At 40.8% G+C, this 21,476-nt stretch overlaps 1 protein-coding gene across 8 annotated transcripts in view; it reads right to left on the reverse strand.

Annotated features, from left to right (window-relative positions):
- Window positions 1-2,489: 2,489 nt before the first annotated feature.
- The window catches only part of CFAP54 (cilia and flagella associated protein 54), a 208,028-nt gene continuing 189,041 nt past the window's right edge, over window positions 2,490-21,476 (reverse strand). For 7 of the 8 annotated variants that reach the window (XM_048835513.2, XM_048835512.2, XM_048835511.2 and 4 more), the window contains 5 exons: window positions 19,900-20,085; window positions 19,180-19,286; window positions 18,182-18,350; window positions 16,376-16,453; window positions 2,490-5,930 (listed from right to left, as the gene is read on the reverse strand). In XM_048835513.2, coding sequence (XP_048691470.2) covers window positions 5,811-5,930; window positions 16,376-16,453; window positions 18,182-18,350; window positions 19,180-19,286; window positions 19,900-20,085 — 660 coding nt within the window. In that variant the 3' untranslated portion in view covers window positions 2,490-5,810. The remainder of the gene's footprint in view (window positions 5,931-16,375; window positions 16,454-18,181; window positions 18,351-19,179; window positions 19,287-19,899; window positions 20,086-21,476) is intronic. The other variant, XM_048835515.2, reaches the window with a different exon arrangement.

Raw genomic sequence — 21,476 nt, forward strand, 5'->3', positions numbered from 1 at the left:
TTCTAGCCAGTCAGTTGAGTTTCTTGCAGAAAGATTGTGAGCATTTGCTGGTCTTGTTCGGAACCAGTGTTCAACTTCAGGATGAACAAGTGACAATGCACTTAACATTGGCCTCCAGTTTGTAGTGTGTGGTATCTCTTGCCTAAATAGAAAGCATGATGCCACAGCCATGAACTGTGTTGTGTCTCCAGCATTCTTAACAGCCTCATTAACACTCACTGGTGTTGTCCTTGGTCAGTGGAGACTCAGAGGTCAGAGGTGCTTTCACATGAGTTCACTTCCCAGGTGGGGGCAAGAAGGCACCTTGCTCGTTCCCCTAGCTGCTCTCTTCACTCTGGCCACTGTTGTTCGTTGTGCCACCGTTCACTCCGTCGTTCTGTTGCCAATGGCCCTGCGCCGTCACCTTCTGCTGCCACCTGCCACTGTGACCTCTGCGAATTGGTCTCTTGAGGTTCCACCCAGCTCTCAGTGATTTCAGCTGAGCTCTCAGTGGGGAAACCGCACTGCTACTGCAGGCTGGGCCATCTCTTCCACAGAAACACTGTCCCACAGCCAGTCTAAGCACTTAGACCTGATTATCAGTGATTTGAGCTGTAGTGGTCACTTAACAAAACAAAAGACTATTTATGGAGCCTAATCAGCTCTGTCTTTAAACAGTGGAGAGGGGCAGATCAAATAGTACTTGTGACTCAGGCAGACCATCAAGCTAAACACCTGTCCCCACCCTCTCTCGATGCCCTCAATCAGCACAGGATAAGTACAGTTCTACTGCCCTTTACTCATACAATAAGAACAACATTTCATTCCCCGCCTCACCTCCACATTCAAGTGATTTGTAATCCAACCCCAGCCAAAATCTATCACTTGGGCAACACAACTCTGTTTGCTGGATACTTAGGTAGATTAGGTAAAAAGAAATGGAGTACTTGTGGCACCTTAGAGACTAACCAATTTATTTGAGCATAAGCTTTCGTGTGCTACAGCTCACTTCATCAGATGCATACTGTGGAAAGTGTAGAAGATCTTTTTATATACACACAAAGCATGAAAAAATACCTCCTCCCACCCCACTCTCCTGCTGGTAATAGCTTATCTAAAGTGATCACTCTCCTTACAATGTGTATGATAATCAAGTTGGGCCATTTCCAGCACAAATCCAGGTTTTCTCACCCTCCCCGCCCCACACACACAAACCCACTCTCCTGCTGATAATAGCTTATCTAAAGGTAGATTAGGTGTGAATGTAAATATAATCTGGTCCTGAAGCCTTTCCTCCCAACCCCCAACTCATCACTAGCTGTTAGGCAGAGCTCATTTAGACTTTCCTTACAAATCATAATTTGAAATTATTAGGTTGGCCAACATCACCGAAATGAATGCACTAACATTGTCATAAAAACAGCTGTATAAGGAAGCTAGTCTACGTTCATACTTTTCAAATCTATTATACTTTTTCAGATACACATATTTTATCATACACTTTATATGCTTTTAAAGTGTGTATTAATGTTTCAATTTCAATTCAGATTTCCAAACAATCACTAAATTGGCAACACTGCATGTAAATAGTTCACAAAACTGGGGGGGGGAGGGGGAATTCAGGGGAGGTGTAGGGAAATCCCTGACTTAAAGTCACCCTTGAGCATCTTTCAACCCCCCACCCCCCTACACTTATATTGTGGACAGTTCAGTTGGACTAAGGAATCTGGCCCTTATTGTTCTGATGAAATCATAACCAGGACATTCCATTTCTTTCCAGTGTCTCCCATTGAGATTTTTGCTGTATTTTGTTGCATACACATAATAAATTTCTATTTGCCTGTAAGTGGAATCTTAATTCAGGCTGACCAGTGGTATGAATGAATTATCTTTGGAGTTTGAAGGCTGAAAATTAAAATTGCTTTGGTAAATATTAGATTTCAGTACTTGCCTCTGGACTCTTTCACTTGCTTTCTTTATCTTACTTTTGTTTTACAGAGCAACCTATGCTTAATTTAAAGAGCATATCTGGCAAACATAAATGGAGCTCTTTGCTATCCTAATTCATTTGGTTTATTATCTTGTAATTCTGCAAATTAATCCTAGCCCCATCATTATCTACTTAAGAAAAATATTTCTTTTCTTATTTGACTGAAAAAAGGATTAGGCAACAAATATTCTCTCTTTAATACTGTCTCTTGATATAATAATTTGCATTCCAGAGCATCTTCCATTCAAGGATTTGAAAACATTCTGTGATGTTAATGGATTGTCTCATAACACCCCTCTGAGTTGGGGAAGTACTTTTATCCCTATTAAAGATGGGGGAACTGAGGTACAGTGAGGCTAATCTATGGACAGTCCCACAAGATGATAATTTCTCCAAGAAAGAGGATACGTTCCTAGTGCTAAGCAGATGAAAAGTAACTAGAGTTGGAGTCAGAAGGGACTCCACACAACTTTCACACAATAATCACATACACTTGAAGAAAACTGCGTGAAACAACCAATTTTCACTTTACAAAATTTATTAAATGAAACCTGAAAGTACTTACAAGAAGCTAAGTATCTGTGGAGGTCTGGCAGATCCCATGCAGGCCTTCATTATTAATGTACACATGCATTACATACAAGAAAACTATGGTAAAAAGACATTAAGGTTGCAAAGTCAAGTGTTCAAAATTTCAGAATTGTGAAAATAAAGCTTACTTTGTCCGCCTGATGTGTGCTGACACAATCTTTAATTACATAATCACAGGTTATTTTTTCCTCAGGACGTCTGAGTCATTGAATGAAGCAGCTGTTTAATGTTTCTGTCTGTCCTCATCATTCAGGGTCTGGACCCTTCCCCAATTTACTGCACGCCATCCAAGCGCTGCACTGAATATGGAGTATGTTATTTCCTCACTATTGCCTCTCACAATAGTAATGAATTTATCTTCACAGAACCCCTGTGAGATATTATTATTAACCCCATTTTACAGAAGGGGAATTGAGGCACAGAAATATTTTGGCCCAAATTTGGCCACTGTCCATTAATTGTTGGAGTCTCTATGTCTGGGTGTCCAACTTGAGACATGCAGGTTTTTCAGAGCTGTCATAGAAGTAACTAATTCCACGCCTGCACTGCAGGAAAGGGATGATCCTTTGCATGGATTGGACCCTCACTACAAAAGGCCTGGGGGATGCCTGTTCCATCCGTTAGTCTTCAAACTCTGGAATCAAACAAGACATGGTCCCCTGCACCCATAATATTTTGGGGGGGACTGAGGGAGAGCATATTGTGGAGATTTGAGTAATGGTGCAAACAGAGACTTATCTGAGTCTAACAGACTGCAAACCCTAGTCTTCATTCAATGGTAGGGGATGAAAAACCCACCCAAATTCCTATGCTACAGAAAACAAGAAGCAATTTACTTTGCAATTAATTTTATGTTTTACTCTATGAAATAGTTGAAAATGTGTTTAAATACGAGCTTTCTTCCTTACAAGCAGATTGTTAACTAAAGAATTTAATTACATGCTAAAGAAAAATGTTGTCTCCAATGCTACCTTCTGAAACCTGCAATGAATTCTTAATCCTGTGTTTATGAAAGTAAAACCTGCTGCTCTGGATACAGTGATATCAAAATTTCAGCATTACCATTCTACTGAAGTGCTAAGGAGAGACAGTAGGGCAAAATTCTTATTTCAACAAAAATAACTTTAAAAGCATAAAATATTTAAATATGAATGTGAAAAGAATTCTATTGAACATTTATTTCTCTTTTAAAAATAAATGTAATAGTGGTGGCAGGGTCCAGATTGACAGCACTGAAGAGTTATCTCCTCTGTAATAAAAAACTTTTTACTTATATAGCACTTTTCATCTGATACTCTCAAAGTGCTTTACAACTATTAATTAAGCCTCATGAAAACCCTCTGATATACTTCAAGGTGACCTTCAAAAAGAATAAAGAAAAAGAAAAAATGAGGTATGTGCCCTTTTTTGGTTTTTATGAAGTCTAAAATATGCTGTTTTTCTACTTCTTTTATAAAAGAAATATGAGGAATGTAAATTTTTATCTTCCCTGTAAGAGTTGGGGGTCTTCCTGGAGGACGGTGGAAGTGTAGATGGAGCATTCTCAGCCTTTAATTGAAGGGGTAGTAGTTGTGAATCTTTTCTCCCAACTATGTTAGGCGTTTGAGTTAAATATAAGTTATAAGAGAGTTTTAAACAATCTCACTAAAAATACATTCCCTAATTAGTTACTCAAGTTTCACTTTCTTGGTTCCTCTGATGTGATAATCCCAGTAGAACTCCTCTTATCCATAGTGTTATAGGAAAAACAACATAGACAACATCTGAATAATGTAAAAATAAACACTCCTCCCCCCCCGCACATCTCTTATAATAAAAGCAACACATAACTAAAATACTTTCAATCATCCTTCATATATAATAAAGCAAAAAGGACCACAACCCTCTTTTTCCCTTTACAGATCACCTTTAAGTATCATTATATCTATTTTATCATTTGGTTAACTGAGGCACAGAGATACAGTGAAGTCAATGAGAGTTTTGCCATTTAATGGGGTCAGGATTTCACCGTTAAGTGTTTATAGTCACACACAGGAGGCAGAATAGAACCCAGTATTTCTGACTCCCAGTCTCAAACTCTAATCACCAGCTACAACTCAGCTTATTCCCCCACACATTCCCCTGATTCTTTCTGTTATTTGTATTGCTTGTTGCCTGAATTACGATAGTTAGCAATGGTTTTGAGGCAAAATGGTGTCATAGCTTGAGCAATGGCTAGGGACCAGAAACTCCCAAATTCTAATCTTGGATCTCACAGTGACTTACTATGTGGTCTTGGTCAAGCAACTTCATTTTTCTGTGTCTATTTCTCCATCTGTAAAGTTGGGATAACAACACTTACTTCCTTAGAGGAATGTTTTTATGATACTTTAGTTAATGTTTGTCTGAATTTTCAAACAATAACAACACTTAGCATTTATATATATTTTCAATGTTATTTTGTTAAGCATTTTAGAATATTGTATGAAAGATACAATGCCTTTGTACTAACACTTATGTAGCTTTTAAATTTGCCTGTTTACAGATTCTCTCTTCAGAATTATATGAAGACATCTAAATACACCTCTTTCTAACAAATCAGTTTCACTGTCAGCAGTATGTAAGAGTTTTTCTTCCTTTAGCAAAGGCAGAGGAATCTGAAATTGTAATTTAAAAGCAGTGAAATTGTGAAAGAAGGAGTCCAGTGCAGTGGTTTCTCAATGAAGCTCATCAATAGACGCACCCTTGACTAAGTGCAAAAGCAGTTAAAAGTGTGCTGGTATGGTAAAGTTTAGCATATAGCACATGCTTTATGGAAAAATCCATAGTTTATGTTTGAATGTTAGGAGGCTACAAGGCCTGCAGTATCTCAAGGGCAGTCTTTTTGGCCTATTCACATTTTTTAATCAACATGAGCTTTTTGAAAAGGAGAAACCCCAGCAAAATACAGACTCACTTATTTAGGACTTAATGGCTTACATTCTAAATCTTTTTACTGAAAGAAGTTCATATAAAAACATTAATTCCTGAAAAAGACATAATTTCATTTAAGATTAAGATGGAAGAAGGAAAGTTACCTTTTATTTTTTATTTAAAAAAAAATAAGATGACATTTTCCAAAATGTAACTAAAAACTATGCAAATCATTAGGGGCCAGATCTTGGTCCCTTTAAAGTCAATGGCAAAATTCCCATTGGCTTAAGTAGGAACACAATTTGACCTTATAAACTATGAAATTCAGTGTTTGATTAAGTTACCACAGAAAGAAAATTCAAGGGAGCAGAGATACAATCCAGTTGAAAAGGCTTCCTCCTGCTATTGCACATCCATTAGCAGGATCAAACATTTTCTCCAAATTCTTTATTGACTGCAAAGTAACGTCAAATGGGACCTGGCAAAAATAAAAACAGTATTTCTTAAGTAAATAGCTTTTTAATATTACAGTAGGAATAAACTGAGACCTCTTAAATAGTCAAACAGGTTTCCCAACCACAATAGAAGAATAAATTGCAAATATTTGCGGCACATAAATAGGTTTGAGGCCAAAATGACCTCTTCTTACATGAAACCCCATGGACACAGGTTAAGGGGGAGGAAACCTCAGCAAGATCCCTTCACAGAGTTTCTCTTTGATCACTCTGTACCCCTCAAACTTGGGGACTTTGGCATATCCACTGGATGCCAGAACACCAGGACCATCTGCCCCATTCACGTCTTTGTGCCAGCTCTTGAACTTTGGTTCCTTCTGCCCACCATTCAGTAGTGTGGCTCCAATGGAGCCATGATGCCAGGGAATCCCACTGGCTACAATTATCCTCAATCCCCCTCCAACCCCCCCCCCCCACCCACACACACACAATGAGAGGGCTGTAAAGCAGTGGTGGGCAACCTGTGGGCTGCAGATTGCCCACCACTGCTCTAATGGAGAAGAGAGTGCCCCAGGTTATATTACAGTTCCAAGTTAATCTCTGTGGATCTTGTAAGAAGGTGATGCCAGTCCCCCTAGTCCTGCCACCAATTAATGTGAGATCACCTAGTCTATATGAACTAGATCAGTTTTAAAGCTATTGTTTAACTGCATTCAGCCAAAAGGGATTATATTTAGAAATCACTTTTGAAATTTAAAATGGACTTTCCCTAGCATTATTCTTTAAAATTTCACTGGGGCACCTGACTGTACTGACTATATTATTTTTAAACAGATGATCCATCTTCTGTTCTCAAAACCTGAACACTAATATACTCTAAAATGAATGAGTCAATAAAAATGGCCTTTTGTTCTAATTAAGAAGTAAATTCAATGATGAAGCAAATGTACAGGCAGATACTTCAACAAAAGAAAAAAAAAGACAGGAAAATACAATGGGCTGCTAAGTGTGACAGGACAAGAAAGAGAATTTTAAAAGACTATGCAAAATTGGAAACTGACTTCATTCAATTAGCTCAGGAAAAGACAAAAAGGAGGTAAAAAAACAACTGTAAAAGGTTTCTTTCAGAGACTAGGTTCTCCCTGGCTCTGCTGTGAGGCGAGGGTGCACAAGAAGCTCTTCTGATTACATACCCCATACAAGGGAAAGAACAACTGCAGTCCCTGTGCTCAAAGTAAGGCAAGGAGTGTTTTAGCTATGCATCCTGGCTTCAGGGGACAGGTAGGGGTGGGGCTCGGTTTTCACCAAAAGGGGAGCATGCTACATCATCCTAAAGATGTTGTGTGTGTACTCCTCCTGCAGGCTGGAAAACGTGGGTGAGGGATTATACCTCCTGATGCACAATCTCTCCCTGAGCTTCCCCTGACTCCAACAAAGGGTCATCTGTTATGTGCATAGTCTAACCAAAGATGTTTTATAAAATGTACTGAAAGTGTTGGAAATATTGCTCTGAAATATACTTTAAGGAGGAAGGTGCTGAGCATCCTTAACTTCCATTGGTTTCAGTGAGGTTTGAAAATACTCAGCCCTTTGCAGGATTAGGTTCTAAATCCTTCTTTAACAAAATCTCCCATGGAAGTTTTACGTGAGAGGATTTGGCCTGAAGCCTCTATTCAACATTTTAAAACAGGCCCCACTGATACAGCCCACCAGGATTGTAAGGAAGTTAGAATGGCTTCTCTTCCTATTCACCTGGCCCAGTTTCTCCTTCCAGGAAAGATGTTTGGGAGGGATTGTTGGAAGTCTGATTTCTGCAGAAAGGAATTGCATTTAGATATGGGCAACAAACTGGGTAATGTAGAGGGATAGGGTCCTTTGGGAAGCAGATGATTTATTTCTCAAAGGGGATATCTGGGTTGGTGGGAAGGGGGAAGGTGATATATACAAAAGGGTTTTGAGGAGCTCATCATTTGTGCTGGTGAATGTTGATCAGCCAGGGTAGGACTGCAGAACTGCCAGATACCATGGACCTTTTCCCCATTATTAGTTGGGCCAGGATCCATAAGAGTCAGCCCTTTGGACAGTCTCACTCCTATAGGCAGGACTGCTCTATGAGTACCAGGGAGTACTGTATTTAGTAATGAGGAGGAGGAGATAATGTGATTGAGAAGGGGGAGTGGAGGTGAGAGATCCACGGTTTAATTATTTATAAAGGATGAATGAGGGGGATGCCTTGTGTATTAATCATTATGCTGGGGCAGCTGTAGGGTAAAGGTATTTGGGGATTAGTGGAGGGGTCACTGGTTAGGATGGACTTTGAAGCTTACCCTAGGGATTCTTACTTGAACTCCCAGCTGCAGCCACTGCAACACTTTAGGGCCACCTTAATGTAGTCAAGAAAGTTGAATAATAGTGCCTCATTCTGGAGAGCTTTGATGCTGATTGAAGAGAAGGTTACTTATCCTGTGCAGTAACTGTGGGTTCTCCACTTGTAGGTGCGGCAGCATCCCCTGCACCTGGGATTGGAGATCTTCATCAGCAGTGCTCATTGGACTGCACATGTGCACCTCCCCACTCTTGCTCTGTGAGCGGGACCTCTATATAGTGCTGTGCAGTCTGACCGTTCCCAGTTCCTTCTCTGCCGCAGAACTTTGTGTTTTCGGCTCTGAAGCAGAGGGCAGGATAGATAGGTAGTGGAGCACCCACAGGGACACACATTTCAAAGAACCTCAGTTACTGCACAGGACACACAGGGAGGGATAGCTCAGTGGTTTGAGCATTGGCCTGCTAAACCCAGGGTTGTGAGTTCAATCCTTGAGGGGGCCATTTGGGATCTGGGGCAAAAATTGGGGATTGGTCCTGCTTTGAGCAGGGGGTTGGACTAGATGACCTCCTGAGGTCCCTTCCAACCCTGAGATTCTATGAGTCTATGAGTAACCTTCTCTTCTTCTTAGAGTGATGTCACTATGGGTGTTCCACTTATAGGTGACAAGAAAGCAGTGCCCCTAATTGGAAGGCTGGGGTTTCAGAGCAACATTTACTGCTGATGATAAGACAGCATGTCCTAAGAGAGTGTCTGCATCATGCATAATAGCATAGTGATGGGCAAAAGTGTCGGTTGATGCCCATTTAGCAGCTTTGCAAATGTCAGCAATGGGGACATCATTGAGAAAAGCTATCGAGGTGGATAGTGAACATGTGCAATGTACTCTAATTGCAGTAGGGGAGTGTCTATTGTGGAGTTTGTGCAAGGGGTCCCTGAAGAGGGATCGGGATGAGGGGGTGGCAGTGCAGGATAGGAAGGGGATGAAGTATCCTTCCTTGACTATCTTTAGAACCCACTTGTCCAAGATGATTCATCTCCATGATAGGAAAAACAGAGCTAGTCGGTCGCCAAACTGGTGGGATGTCAAAGAAGGTGGGTATGTGCGTGATGTAGCCCACTGCAGAATGCTGTCTAAGTTTGGACGGAGGCCTTTGTTTTCAGTGCCGGATGTCATAAAAGTGCCATTGAGGAGTATACTGCAGTGGTCGTGATCACCGGGGGGGAATGATACTTCCACGGGCATCTTTTCGGCACTGGCATGTAGATGCTGAAGGACTGGAGAGTAGTTTGGGAGTCTTTAAGTGAGTGCAGGGAATCATCTAGGTGCACCGAGAATACTTTTTCACCCTTAAAGGTAAGTTTTCCACAGAGGTTTGTACATCCTTAGGAAAGCCCGAGAGGTGGAGCCATGAAGAATGCCTTATGACCACACCAGTTGCAATGGAGCGGCAGTAGTATCTGCAAAGTCTAATGCGGCTTTTAGGTTTGTATGTGCTAGGAAGCATCTCTCAGATATTAGGGTCTGAAATTGCTCTTTCTTGGCCTCCGGAAGGTCACAACAGAGTTCCTCCAACTTGGAATAATTTAAGTACAGTATTCAGAGTAGCAGTCGTGTTAGTCTGTATCCGCAAAAAGAAAAGGAGTACTTGTGGCACCTTAGAGACTAACAAAATTTATTTGAGCATAAGCTTTCGTGAGCTACAGCTCACTTCATCCGATGCATGTAGTGGAAAATACAGTGGGGAGATTTATATACACAGAGAACATGAAACAATGGGTGTTACCATATACACTAATGAGAGTGATCAGGTAAGGTGAGCTATTACCAGCAGGAGAGAAAAAAAAAAGTACTGTAGAATTTCAGATTTATGAATACTGGAGTTATGAACTGACCAGTCAACCACACACCTCATTTGGAACTGGAAGTACGCAGTCAGGCAGCAGCAGAGACCAAAAAAAAAAAAAAAAGGCAAATACAGTACAGTACTGTGTTAAATGTAAACTACTAAAAAACAAAGGGAAAGCAGCATTTTTCTTCTGCATAGTCAAGTTTCAAAGCTGTATTAAGTCAGTGTTCAGCTGTAAACTTTTGAAAGAACAACCATAATATTTTGTTCAGAGTTACGAACATGTCAGAGTTATGAACAACCTCCATTTCTGAGGTGTTCATAACTCTGAGGTTCTACAGTCACTGTATTTAGCCATCAGAGCTCGTAGTACAAAATTCAGAATTGAAGCATGGCTGATGAATACGCCTTGCATCCAAATAAGTCTAAGCATTTTCAATCTCTGTCTGGATGGCTAGACGGGGATTGGTATTGACGATCTCTTTCTCTTGCACCACACTGACTACCAGAGAATTAGGGGTGGGCTGCGAGAATAGAAATTCTGCATTTTTTGATGGAACATAGTATTTTTTGTTGGCACGTTTGAAAGTCAGAGGGCTGATGGATGCTGCCAGAGCACTTCCGTGGTGTTGAGAAGAGCCTCATTTATTGGTAGTGAGATCTTGGAAGAAGAGGGTGTGTGCAGACTATCAAGCAGCTTATGCTGCTTGTTGCTGACTTCCTCCAAAAGGAATCTGAAGAGAGTCTGAAATCCTGTGGAATAACTCTTAAAAATGTTTGAAGTTGTCATCAGTCATAGGACGTGGGGGCACAATAGCCTCATCTGGGGAAGAGGAAGAGAAATGTAATGTTGGTGTAGCTTCCTCCTTCTGTTCCTCCTCCTGTCCTTCCTCAGGCAGTACTGGCGGAGGCTCAGCCTCCAGAAGGCGAGAGACCAATGAAGAAGGGAGAGGTGTAGGTCTCTGGTTTTGCTCCATGAGAGGTTTCCCAGATTGTGCCCAGTACCTGACCCAAAGGTCCCAATATGGCCAGTGTAAGGGAATGGAACATGTGGTTTCATCCATGGTGGTCCGTACCAAGGTTGTGGACCAGATGTAGATTGTGCGTAGTGAGGATGAGTAGGTGGAACTTGTCTGGCAGATGAGGGTGCAATGGAGCCCTCTTCCTTCTCCTCTTCTTCCTCCTCATCACTGGAGAAGGGAGGTGCCATCCTTGGGGGAGAAAGGAAGGGAGCATCATGAGTCTGGAGAGGAAGGTGGAAGTGGGTGGAGGTCACGTCTAAGGAGAGGGAACTCAGGAATGTCAGATACCAGCAAGTTTTTAGGATATCTGAAGTCTTGTGGAGGGGGAAAAAGCATCATCGGTGCTGATGTGCGACTCAATGCTGAAGGAGGGATGTGCTCCCCTGAAGAGTCAGTAGATGGAGCAAGAGGCTTGGCCGGTGCTGATGACTTTGCCAGTGCGGACACTTTCTATGGCCTGTCTCGGTCTTCAGAACTGCAAGACAGTTTTTTCATTTTGGTAGGAGAAGTACTTGGATGGGCCCTGGAGCTATGTCCCCTGTCAGATGATACTGAAGCAACTGACTTCTCAGTGGATGGTGTTCTGGCAGGCTGTGCCTCAAAGTGTGAGGAGGGAGCCCATTTCTTTCAATCCAAGCAAGAAAGCGAAGACTTTCTCTCCCAGGGACGCAGGGAATGAGGATTGGCAGATGATCTGGCAGAGCGCAAAGGCCTCACAGGAGGAAAGTCTGGGCTTGGGTCCGATGCCGATTGTAGTGATTTCTCCATGAGGAGAAATTTTAACTGAATTTCCTGGTTTTTACTGGCTTTGGCTATCAGGCCAAGGCAGTGGGAACACTTTTGTGGGACGTGTCCCTCTCCCAGACAGTGAATACACTACAGGTGGCCGTCTGGTACTGGGAAGGCGACCACGCAAGAAACACACCTCTTAAACCTGGGTGATCTGGGCATAATTGTGAGGGAGAAAAAAGCTTCCTGGGTGGGAAGGATGGGAAGCGGAGAAACGAACACCTAAACTATGAAATAACTGTAAAAGTAAAGTTACAACAATTTTTTTAAAAAAGAATTTAGATAGAAGAAAAGAGAAGGAAAAGAAGAAAATACTAACTACACTACAACTAACAAGTAACGCACTATCTACTGAGGGAACAGGATAAGCAGGCTCTGTTGCGGATTCCATCCCAGACCAAAGGCAGCAGAGAAGGAACTGGGGGCAGTTGGACAGCACAGCACTACATATACATCCTGCGAGACGGGGGAGGTGTGCATGTGTGGTCCGACAGGCACTGCTGATGAAGATCTCCGATCCCAAGCACAGGGGGTGCTGCCACGCCTACAAGTGGAGCACCCATATGTATATCACTCAAAGAAGAACCATTAAGCTTCCATCAGGTAGACTTGAGGAAAAAAATTGTCCTCATCAGTCTATCAACAGTTTTATGCCACTTTATACTAATGTTTTGGCATCTACTATCACAATAGTTGCCCCAGGCCAGCTTCTCCTCACAGAACACCAAGGTTTACAAATAACCTGAAAAAAATGAAGAGAGGCAGGAAATCCCTAGAGGGCCGGTGGTTAAATTGTCATGCTGAGTCTGACTGACCAACAGATTTTTTAACATGGTATGTTGTATCTGTTTTTATTTAATGCAGTGTTGGTGTAGCCATGTTGGTCCCAGAATATTAGAGAGACGAAGTGGGTGAGGCAATATATTTTATTGGATCAACTTCTGTTGGTGAGAGAGACGAGCTTTCAAGCTACACAAAGCTCTTCTTCAGGTCTGGGAAATGTACTCTGGGTGTCACAACAAAATACAAGGTGAAAAAGATTGTATAGCATAAGTAGTTTCAAGGGTCCATTCACGGTCACGTGGCCTGTCAACACCTCTCCAGTCATTGGGGAAACAAAGCTGGGGGTCAGGGGTTTAGTGGGTTACAGATTGTTGTAATAAGCCATAAATCCAATGTCTCTGTTCGGTCCATGATTTTTAGTGTCCAGCAAAGTTATCAATTTAAGCTCCCAGGCTCATCTTTTGAAGGTGTTGCGCAGGTTTCCTTTAAGATGAAGACCGAGAGGTCAGATATAGAATGATTGCTTTGTGAAAAGTGTTCCCCTATAGGCGATTTGGTATTTTCGTCAGGTTTCAGAGTAACAGCCATGTTAGTCTGTATTCGCAAAAAGAAAAGGAGTACTTGTGGCACCTTAGAGACTAACCAATTTATTTGAGCATGAGCTCACAAAAGCTCATGCTCAAATAAATTGGTTAGTCTCTAAGGTGCCACGAGTACTCCTTTTCTTTTTGGTATTTTCGTCTTTCATCATTTTTCTGTGAGAGTTCATTTGGGAGCATAGTGATTGTCTAGTTTCACCCACATAGTTGTTATTGGGGTATTTAGTGCACTGAATGAGGTACACCACATGTTGTGATAGGCATGTGTAGAATCCCTGGATTTTGAAAGGTGTGTTATGGGGAGTGTCAATCATCGTAGCAGTGGAGCTATGTCTACAAGTTTTGTATCAGTTGTTCTGACAGAGTCTGGTCAACATCCTGGACTCCACGATCAGCTTCAGCAATGGAACCCTACAGACAACTGCATACAAGAAACCCACAGATCACTACACCTACCTTCACAGATCCAGTAACCACCCCAAACACACCAAGAAAGCTGTTATCTACTGCCAGGTACTCAGATACCACAGAATATACTCCAAGGAGAAAGTCCAGGATATATACCTGTAATGGGGGAGGGTCCCAGAGTTTGGGCTGCAACCCAAGCCCGAATGTGTACACTGAAGTTAAACAGCCCTTTAGCCCGAGTCAGCTGGCATGGGCCAGCAGTGGGTGTCTAATTGCAGTATAGAAGTACCTTCTGAGTACATTTCCCAGATCTAAAGAAGAGCTTTGTATAAGCTCAAAAGTTTTTCTCTCACTTATAGAGGCTGGTCCAATAAAAGATATTACCTCACCCATCTTGTTTTTATTTAAGACAGTCTTGCTGGGGACTTGGAAACTGGTAGTGAGGTCACAATCACTCTTTGGATGCCTCCAAGAGAAACTGAATGCTGATCACAAGTGGGGTAACAACTTGAGTATACTGTCATGGACAAAAAATGTACCAATCCACCTCCCCAAAAAGTTGATGGTAAGAGCCAAAAAGGACAAAAGGAAAGCCCAAATGACTGGAGGGTCCAAAGCTAGATGTAAGGATACATGTAGTCTTTATATTAAAAAGTGCTGGGAATCTGGTGGAGCTTATACAAAGGATATAGCTCTTGGCAAAGGTGGAGAAGGGAAAAATTAGACAAATCTACTGTGAGCATTTTTAGTTTTCTGTTGTATGTAGAAGGAAGTGTTTGTAGCCAAACAACAAAGATATAAAGTTTATAATCATGCTATTGTGGAGGCCTGAGACCTGATCAAATATGCCCCCCACCCCGGTCCCATATTAAACCAGCCTTGGGTGAAACTCAGGGAGTTCACCACTAAAATTGGAAGAAAAAAAAAAAAGAATATTAAGATAAGCTCTGACCAGCATTTCAATACTGACCATCTGCATAAACAGAGAAGGTCACAACTAAGTTTATCTTTCATGTCTAAATTGTAAATGTAAAAACTTGGGCAGGAAGGAGGACAGGTAGGTGCCAGTATGTAATTGGTTAAATTTTTGTTATTTAGGAGTGGGGAATAATGTGATAGGTTTAGTAAATTTAATGGAGGTAGCTAGTTTTACCTATATAATGTAAATGAAAAAAATGCTCTTTGGGAACCATTTCTGGGCTGCAGTTCAACATCAAGCTGCCAGAACTCTGACTCCTCTATATGACCATGACGTGCAGAGGCATCGCTGGGAACCCCTAGATTAGTGGATCCTCCCTGGCCATTGGGTGAAATTTGTCTGTATATTGGGAGTGGTGAGCATAAGAGATTTGCTTGGTATATGTATTCTGGGAGTGTTGCTAATAAATAGGTGTTTAGAGCTGTCATAAATATAAAGGGAAGGGTAAACCCTTTGAAATCCCTCCTGGCCAGGGGAAAGCTCCTCTCACCTGTAAAGGGTTAAGAAGCTAAAGGTAACCTCGCTGGCACCTGACCAAAATGACCAATGAGGAGACAAGATACTTTCAAAAGCTGGGAGGAGGGAGAGAAACAAAGGGTCTGTGTCTGTCTGTATGCTGCTCTTGCCAGGGACAGAACAGGAATGGAGTCTTAGAACTTTTAGTAAGTAATCTAGCTAGGTATGTGTTAGATTATGATTTCTTTAAATGGCTGAGAAAAGAATTGTGCTGAATAGAATAACTATTTCTGTCTGTGTATCTTTTTTGTAACTTAAGGTTTTGCCTAGAGGGGTTCTCTATGTTTTTGAATCTAATTACCCTGTAAGATATCTACCATCCTGATTTTACAGGGGGGATTTCTTTATTTCTATTTACTTCTATTTTTTATTAAAAGTCTTCTTGTAAAAAACTGAATGCTTTTTCATTGTTCTCAGATCCAAGGGTTTGGGTCTGTGGTCACCTATGCAAATTGGTGAGGCTTTTTATCCAACATTTCCCAGGAAAGGGGGGGTGCAAGTGTTGGGAGGATTGTTCATTGTTTTTAAGATCCAAGGGTCTGGGTCTGTAGTCACCTAGGCAAATTGGTGAGGCTTTTTACCAAACCTTGTCCAGGAAGTGGGGTGCAAGGTTTTGGGAAGTATTTTGGGGGGAAGGACGCGTCCAAACAGCTCTTCCCCAGTAACCAGTATTAGTTTGGTGGTGGTAGCGGCCAGTCCAAGGACAACGGGTGTAATATTCTGTACCTTGGGGAAGTTTTGACCTAAGCTGGTAAAGATAAGCTTAGGAGGTTTTTCATGCAGGTCCCCACATCTGTACCCTAGAGTTCAGAGTGGGGGAGGAACCTTGACAAGAGCACAGCTGTTTAAAGCTCTTTCACTGGGAAAAGGGGTGGGTACTTAAATTGATTAGGTTTCTTCCTGAGCCCTGTGGGTAAAGATACGTACCTTACACCCTGAACCCTAGGAAGGAAAAGGGTGGGGGTGCCTAAATTGATTGGGTCATGCCTTGAGCTGTGGGTAGGGTATAGGCAGGGTGCCCTAAATTGAGCAGGTAACAATTGTGTACATCAATGCTATTTTGATTGTACAAATCTCTATTAAAAACCAATAATGTAAGAAAGAAAGAAAGACTAATTGATATCATCTCTATTTTAGTTTGACCAAAAAATTTTAGCCTTGAAGAAAAAGAGGGTTTTTTAAAAATCAGAATATCATACCTCAGTTAATGGAGAGGCCAGATCTGGAACAATACACAGCAAAGCTTTTACTTCAGACAAACATTGCTTAAGCATTTCCTATAACAAAATAGGAAAAATCAATGCTGTATTTTACGTTTTATGCTATGAACTATTAGAGAGGATTTTTAAACATTCTTTTTCATTGCCTCACAATTATGGGGTTATTTGTTGTTTTGACAGAATTCAAAGTGTGGGAATGTTTATGTTCCATTTTTTAATACTGCAGAGAAGTGATGCTCAGACATCCTTAAATGTATAAAGTACCAGACTTATAGTATCCACAGTAAATTCATGCTGGTCTTTTCTATAGCAACCCAAGGGCATAATCCTGCAGTCCTTACTCAGGCAAAACACCAATTGACTTGAGGAATGAGCAGGGCCGTCTCTAGGGGAATGCGGGGCCCGGGACAACACCTCCCCCCCAGCCCCCTCACCACCCCCATTCCACCCCTTTCCCCAAGCCCCCGCCCTGCCTCTTTCCAGCTTCCACCTCCTCCCCCAAGCGACACCAGGAGCTGGTGAGGCGGAGCAGAGTGGGGCAGCCTGGGGCCGAGTTGCTCGTTGCTGCTAGTGCCAGGCCCCCTGCTAGCCCCTCAGGCCACCCTGGACCCTGTGTCCCGAAGCACGGGGCCCCCCAAAGCATGGGGCCTGGGCGGTTGCCCCGGTCCGTCCTATGGACAGCACAGCTCTGGGAATAAGCCCCCAATAAGTGTACTTCTGCCACACATTTACTGGAGACATTAGAGTTAAGCAGATAGGAAGAAGATATTTATGTACATGTAACATACAAAAGAAATGCCACAACCAATTAGCATTCCAGACTGTGGTTTTCAGATCACTGACTTATTTACTAATGAAAGTTTGAACAAAAACCTTCAGCTAATCAGAAACAGTCACTAAAGGACAGCTCTGTCTACCTCCTAAAAACACTGTATTCTCTGATTGGCTGAAACATCATTTGTTCTCCAAGCCAGTCAGAATACAGCTTTTCAATAATGGCACAGTGAGCAATTGTCACTGCTTCACAGCACCCATCAAGAAAAATGATAGCATCTACATCATTAATCATTTCATATAATAGATATAAAGAGAACAGTGTCACATGATAAATGTCTCCCACTTTGAAAATAAACGTCTTCTTTTCCTCGGCATTTATCAAGCAGCAGTTATGCTGTAGCGATATTCTATTCCATTGACATCTCAAAGAGACCACATGGAAATCCTGAAATTGCCTCTTTTGTATTTATTTATTTCTGTCACAGAGACATATTCAGCCTTGCTAATAAAAAGAGAGAGCATGGTGGTATAGAGAAAATGAAAAGAAATTTCTTGCCAGTTTTAGTCCTACTCAGTTATTGGAAGTTTCTCTTTTTAGAATCCAATCACTGGCCATTCTGCACTGAAGATGTATAAGCTATTTTGTCAAAAGAGCTTTTGTGTTCATCTGCATATTAGTATAATACCATGGCCAACATTTTCAAATATGGATCACTAAAAAAAAGTTTGGTGCTTACAGCCATATTTAGACATCTGAGAATGTGGCCTTTATTTTCAAGGAAGCTGAGCATATTTTATGTCAGGCACACCTGACAAGAAAGGAAAAAAGTTACAAAGTTAAAGATTAGGTGATGTGGGTTAAAATGTTTCAACCTTCCTTGAAGTAGTTGAGGGAGGTCTCAGTTTTTGTCTTTTCTTCCAACTTTCCCATTTCCTCAAAAACAAACATGTAAGACATTGGACTATCAGATGTATTTAGAATCCTGGGCATAATTTGTCCTCACTTACTTCTGTTTTTTCATCAAGTTGCACCTTTGCGAGATTAATTTTGGACTTTTTTGAAGGCACTTGTTTCTGTCTTTCACTTTGTACTTGTAAAGGAAAACTTGTAGATGACTGCACCAAAATTTCAATGTGCTGTTTCACATTAGACAATTTCTCACGTAAGGAAATAATTCTAAAAAAGAATAATGTTGTATCTGTTACAAAATGCAGTTATACATTTGGCAATGCTTTGATGTTACTTTTATTTCCATACATAAACAAATTGACATGAGTTGTTTCTCACATAGTTTTGCTACGATGGTTTCTTTCATTTCAAGCCTGATCCTGCAGTTTTGCAAAAACCAAGCTTTCACTGCAGACAATGGAAATATGAAATGTGAAGAAATGCAGTATTAGGCATTTTGTGATTTAAAAGAACCACAACAAAAATGGTGAGAGGAAACATACTTCAAAAATAATATTTTCTCCTTTATGCCATTGCCATTCTGTTGCCTTTGTTGCTATGTTATGTGTTTTGTATGCCAGAACACACCAGGTAAGTTTAACAATTTGATGATCTGAGTTGAATTTGAAATAATACATAAAATATTACTATAGTTGTATAACAAAATTCTGAACTTTGCCGGGCAGGGATACCTCTTACCTACAAGACTATTCCCTTCACAATGTTCTCCAGTGCTTCCTCCAGTTCAGTTCTGCATAGCTCAAACAATACTGCTTCTATTACTTTCCTTGGGACTCTATCCACAGTCTGATATCTCTCAAAGTTTACTGATATTCAGCCTAAAATTTATTTTACCTAATTTTATCGCATTACTCCTAGCTATTCCCCCTTGTAGCACCCTATACAACTGATCTCTGTCCTTAGTATTTATAGCCTTCAAATACTAAGTTATATTTCTGAGCAGTCATCATTTGATCAAGACACAAATTATGCATATAGTAGACATTACACACATAATATAGCATGTAGTAATATAACAAGGTCTGTGATTAATTACCTAGTCAGTGGAATCCACAAGTGACCAGAAAACACATTGACTGAATTGAAAGTCTTGATGCTGACAATCTTGACATACTTCGTATTGTAAGCATAAAACAGCAAAACCTGTAAAGAAACCTTAGATTGTCAACTCTTTGGTGGAAGGAGTTGTTTCTTTCTATATAGCTATTTGTACAGCATCCAGACTATTGTAGGTGCTACCACTAAGTAAGTAATTTCTGTGGGTTTGAAAGATTATGCCACATGGCATGACCACCCCGAATGCACCCCGACTTCCTGACCCCATTAAACCACACATTCCAAAACCCAGAGAGTCTTCACCCCATGCAGACTGAACATAGGGCTTCTACCGAATGTGGGTTAGGGGACATGTTACTATTGAAGCTTCTTCTCTGCCCTGGTGTGTGTCAGTCATTTTATTATATCGAACTATTATGGTCCATATAGCAAGCACAATCACCCAGTCTATGGAGTAATACCAACAAGATGAGTTAGGTCAACTTTAGTCCTACTGAATTAATTTGCTTTTGTGGTTGAAAATTTATTTCTTTGCAATAGATGAAGATTTTTGGTCCATACACAGGCAATTTCAGGTGTGTGGCATCATGCACTGTATGTATATAGGATTTATACAAGTTTCAGGTACTGCACTTAAATGCACTTTGTTATTTTTAACAAAAATCTCCAATCCAACTCTTTTTTCATTTTGTAATTATACCATAGTCTCCATATCTTTCGTTCTTTTCTCCAGAGATGGAATGTACCACTGGATGCAAAGTTCCTTGTTTGGAGCAATCGTTGCCTTGTTGTCTAGCTGAATGTCTGTGTCTGTGCTAAAAGAAACAGGGGAAGCTATTCTCACTGTGGACTTCTTATGTGGGGCTCCAGGAATTTCTGGAGACACCTGAAAAACAAATGTAAACCAAAATAATGATTTATAATTTTTTTCCAATATAAAATAAGCTTGGCTAGCAGTTAGTTTTAGACCAGTGGTTTTCCACCTGGAGTACGTGGACCCCTGGGGGTTGACAGACTATGTTTAAGATTTGCAAAAGGGTCCACACCATAATTCAAAATTTTTTAAGGGTCCGCAAATGAAAAAACATTGAAAACCACTGCTGTAGACAATCTACACTGTCTTTTTAGTCCCATTTTAACATCTACTGCAGTATAAATATACTACTTTTATTTATACTGCATCTGACGAAGTGGGTATTCACCCAGGAAAGCTCATGCTCCAATACGTCTGTTAGTCTATAAGGTGCCACAGGACTCTTTGCTGCTTTTACAGATCCAGACTAACCTGGCTACCCCTCTGATACCTTTTATATAGTTATTCAAGTAAATATGCAGCTTTAAAAGAAGCCACACCCATTTTTCTCAGTTGAGCTTTTTAAGAGTTCACATGGTGAAACATTTTTTACAATGAGTAAACTGAAGAGTTTTTAAAAGTGAAGTAGTTAATCAAAATCTGTACTTCTAAGCTCCAGATGGTTCGTCCTTTCTAAAAATTATTTGACATGCTGATCATGTGGAAATCCAGTGCTGAGATACTCAACTCACTTCCATATATGTTAACAACTACAGTAGTGACTTCACCATTTGGCCACAAAAAATGTTCTTATATGGTCAATGGGTCCTTGGCCACACAGATCCAAAGGATAAAAACACTCTGAGACAATAAGCACCCATGACATACCCACAATGGTCTCTTGGCAAAGTAAAGCAGACTCTGTTCCTGGGGGTACCCCACACTATACATGGTTCCTCAGTGTCTCTTGGTGCTCTGGCTGTGGCCATGAACTCTTCACCATCCACAAAACAAGGCTCTACCTTTAAGATACTTTTGAGCCCTCAATGCCTGATTAAATCCCTGTTCCCAGGCCCATTTTAGAATGTTGTTGTAAGTTTGTTGCATCTCCATGTTAATGTGTATCTGTATAAAAAGATTTCGTTTTTGATATCTCTATGATTTTGCAATATCTAGTCTATGTTGTACAGTTTAATTAAGGATTTATAGAAATTTCTTTTTACAGTATATATTTCTAATGTACCACACAGGGCTATGTGGCATATTTTGTTTTTAACTGTACAACATCATTTGTTGTGGTTTACATCACATTGAATCTTTCAGAAGAACGATGACACAGCTCCTCCTGTCAAACTGGAGGGTTGCTGGACTACAGACATTGGTATTTATCAACTCAACTTTCTCAAAATCCTGTAAACAAACTATTGTCTTACAGAGTGACATAAAATGTAAGCATGAAAAATTTTTAAAAGGTACATTTTATT

This window comes from Caretta caretta, chromosome 1, assembly GCF_965140235.1.
Source record: "Caretta caretta isolate rCarCar2 chromosome 1, rCarCar1.hap1, whole genome shotgun sequence".
Taxonomy (NCBI): Eukaryota; Metazoa; Chordata; order Testudines; family Cheloniidae; genus Caretta; species Caretta caretta.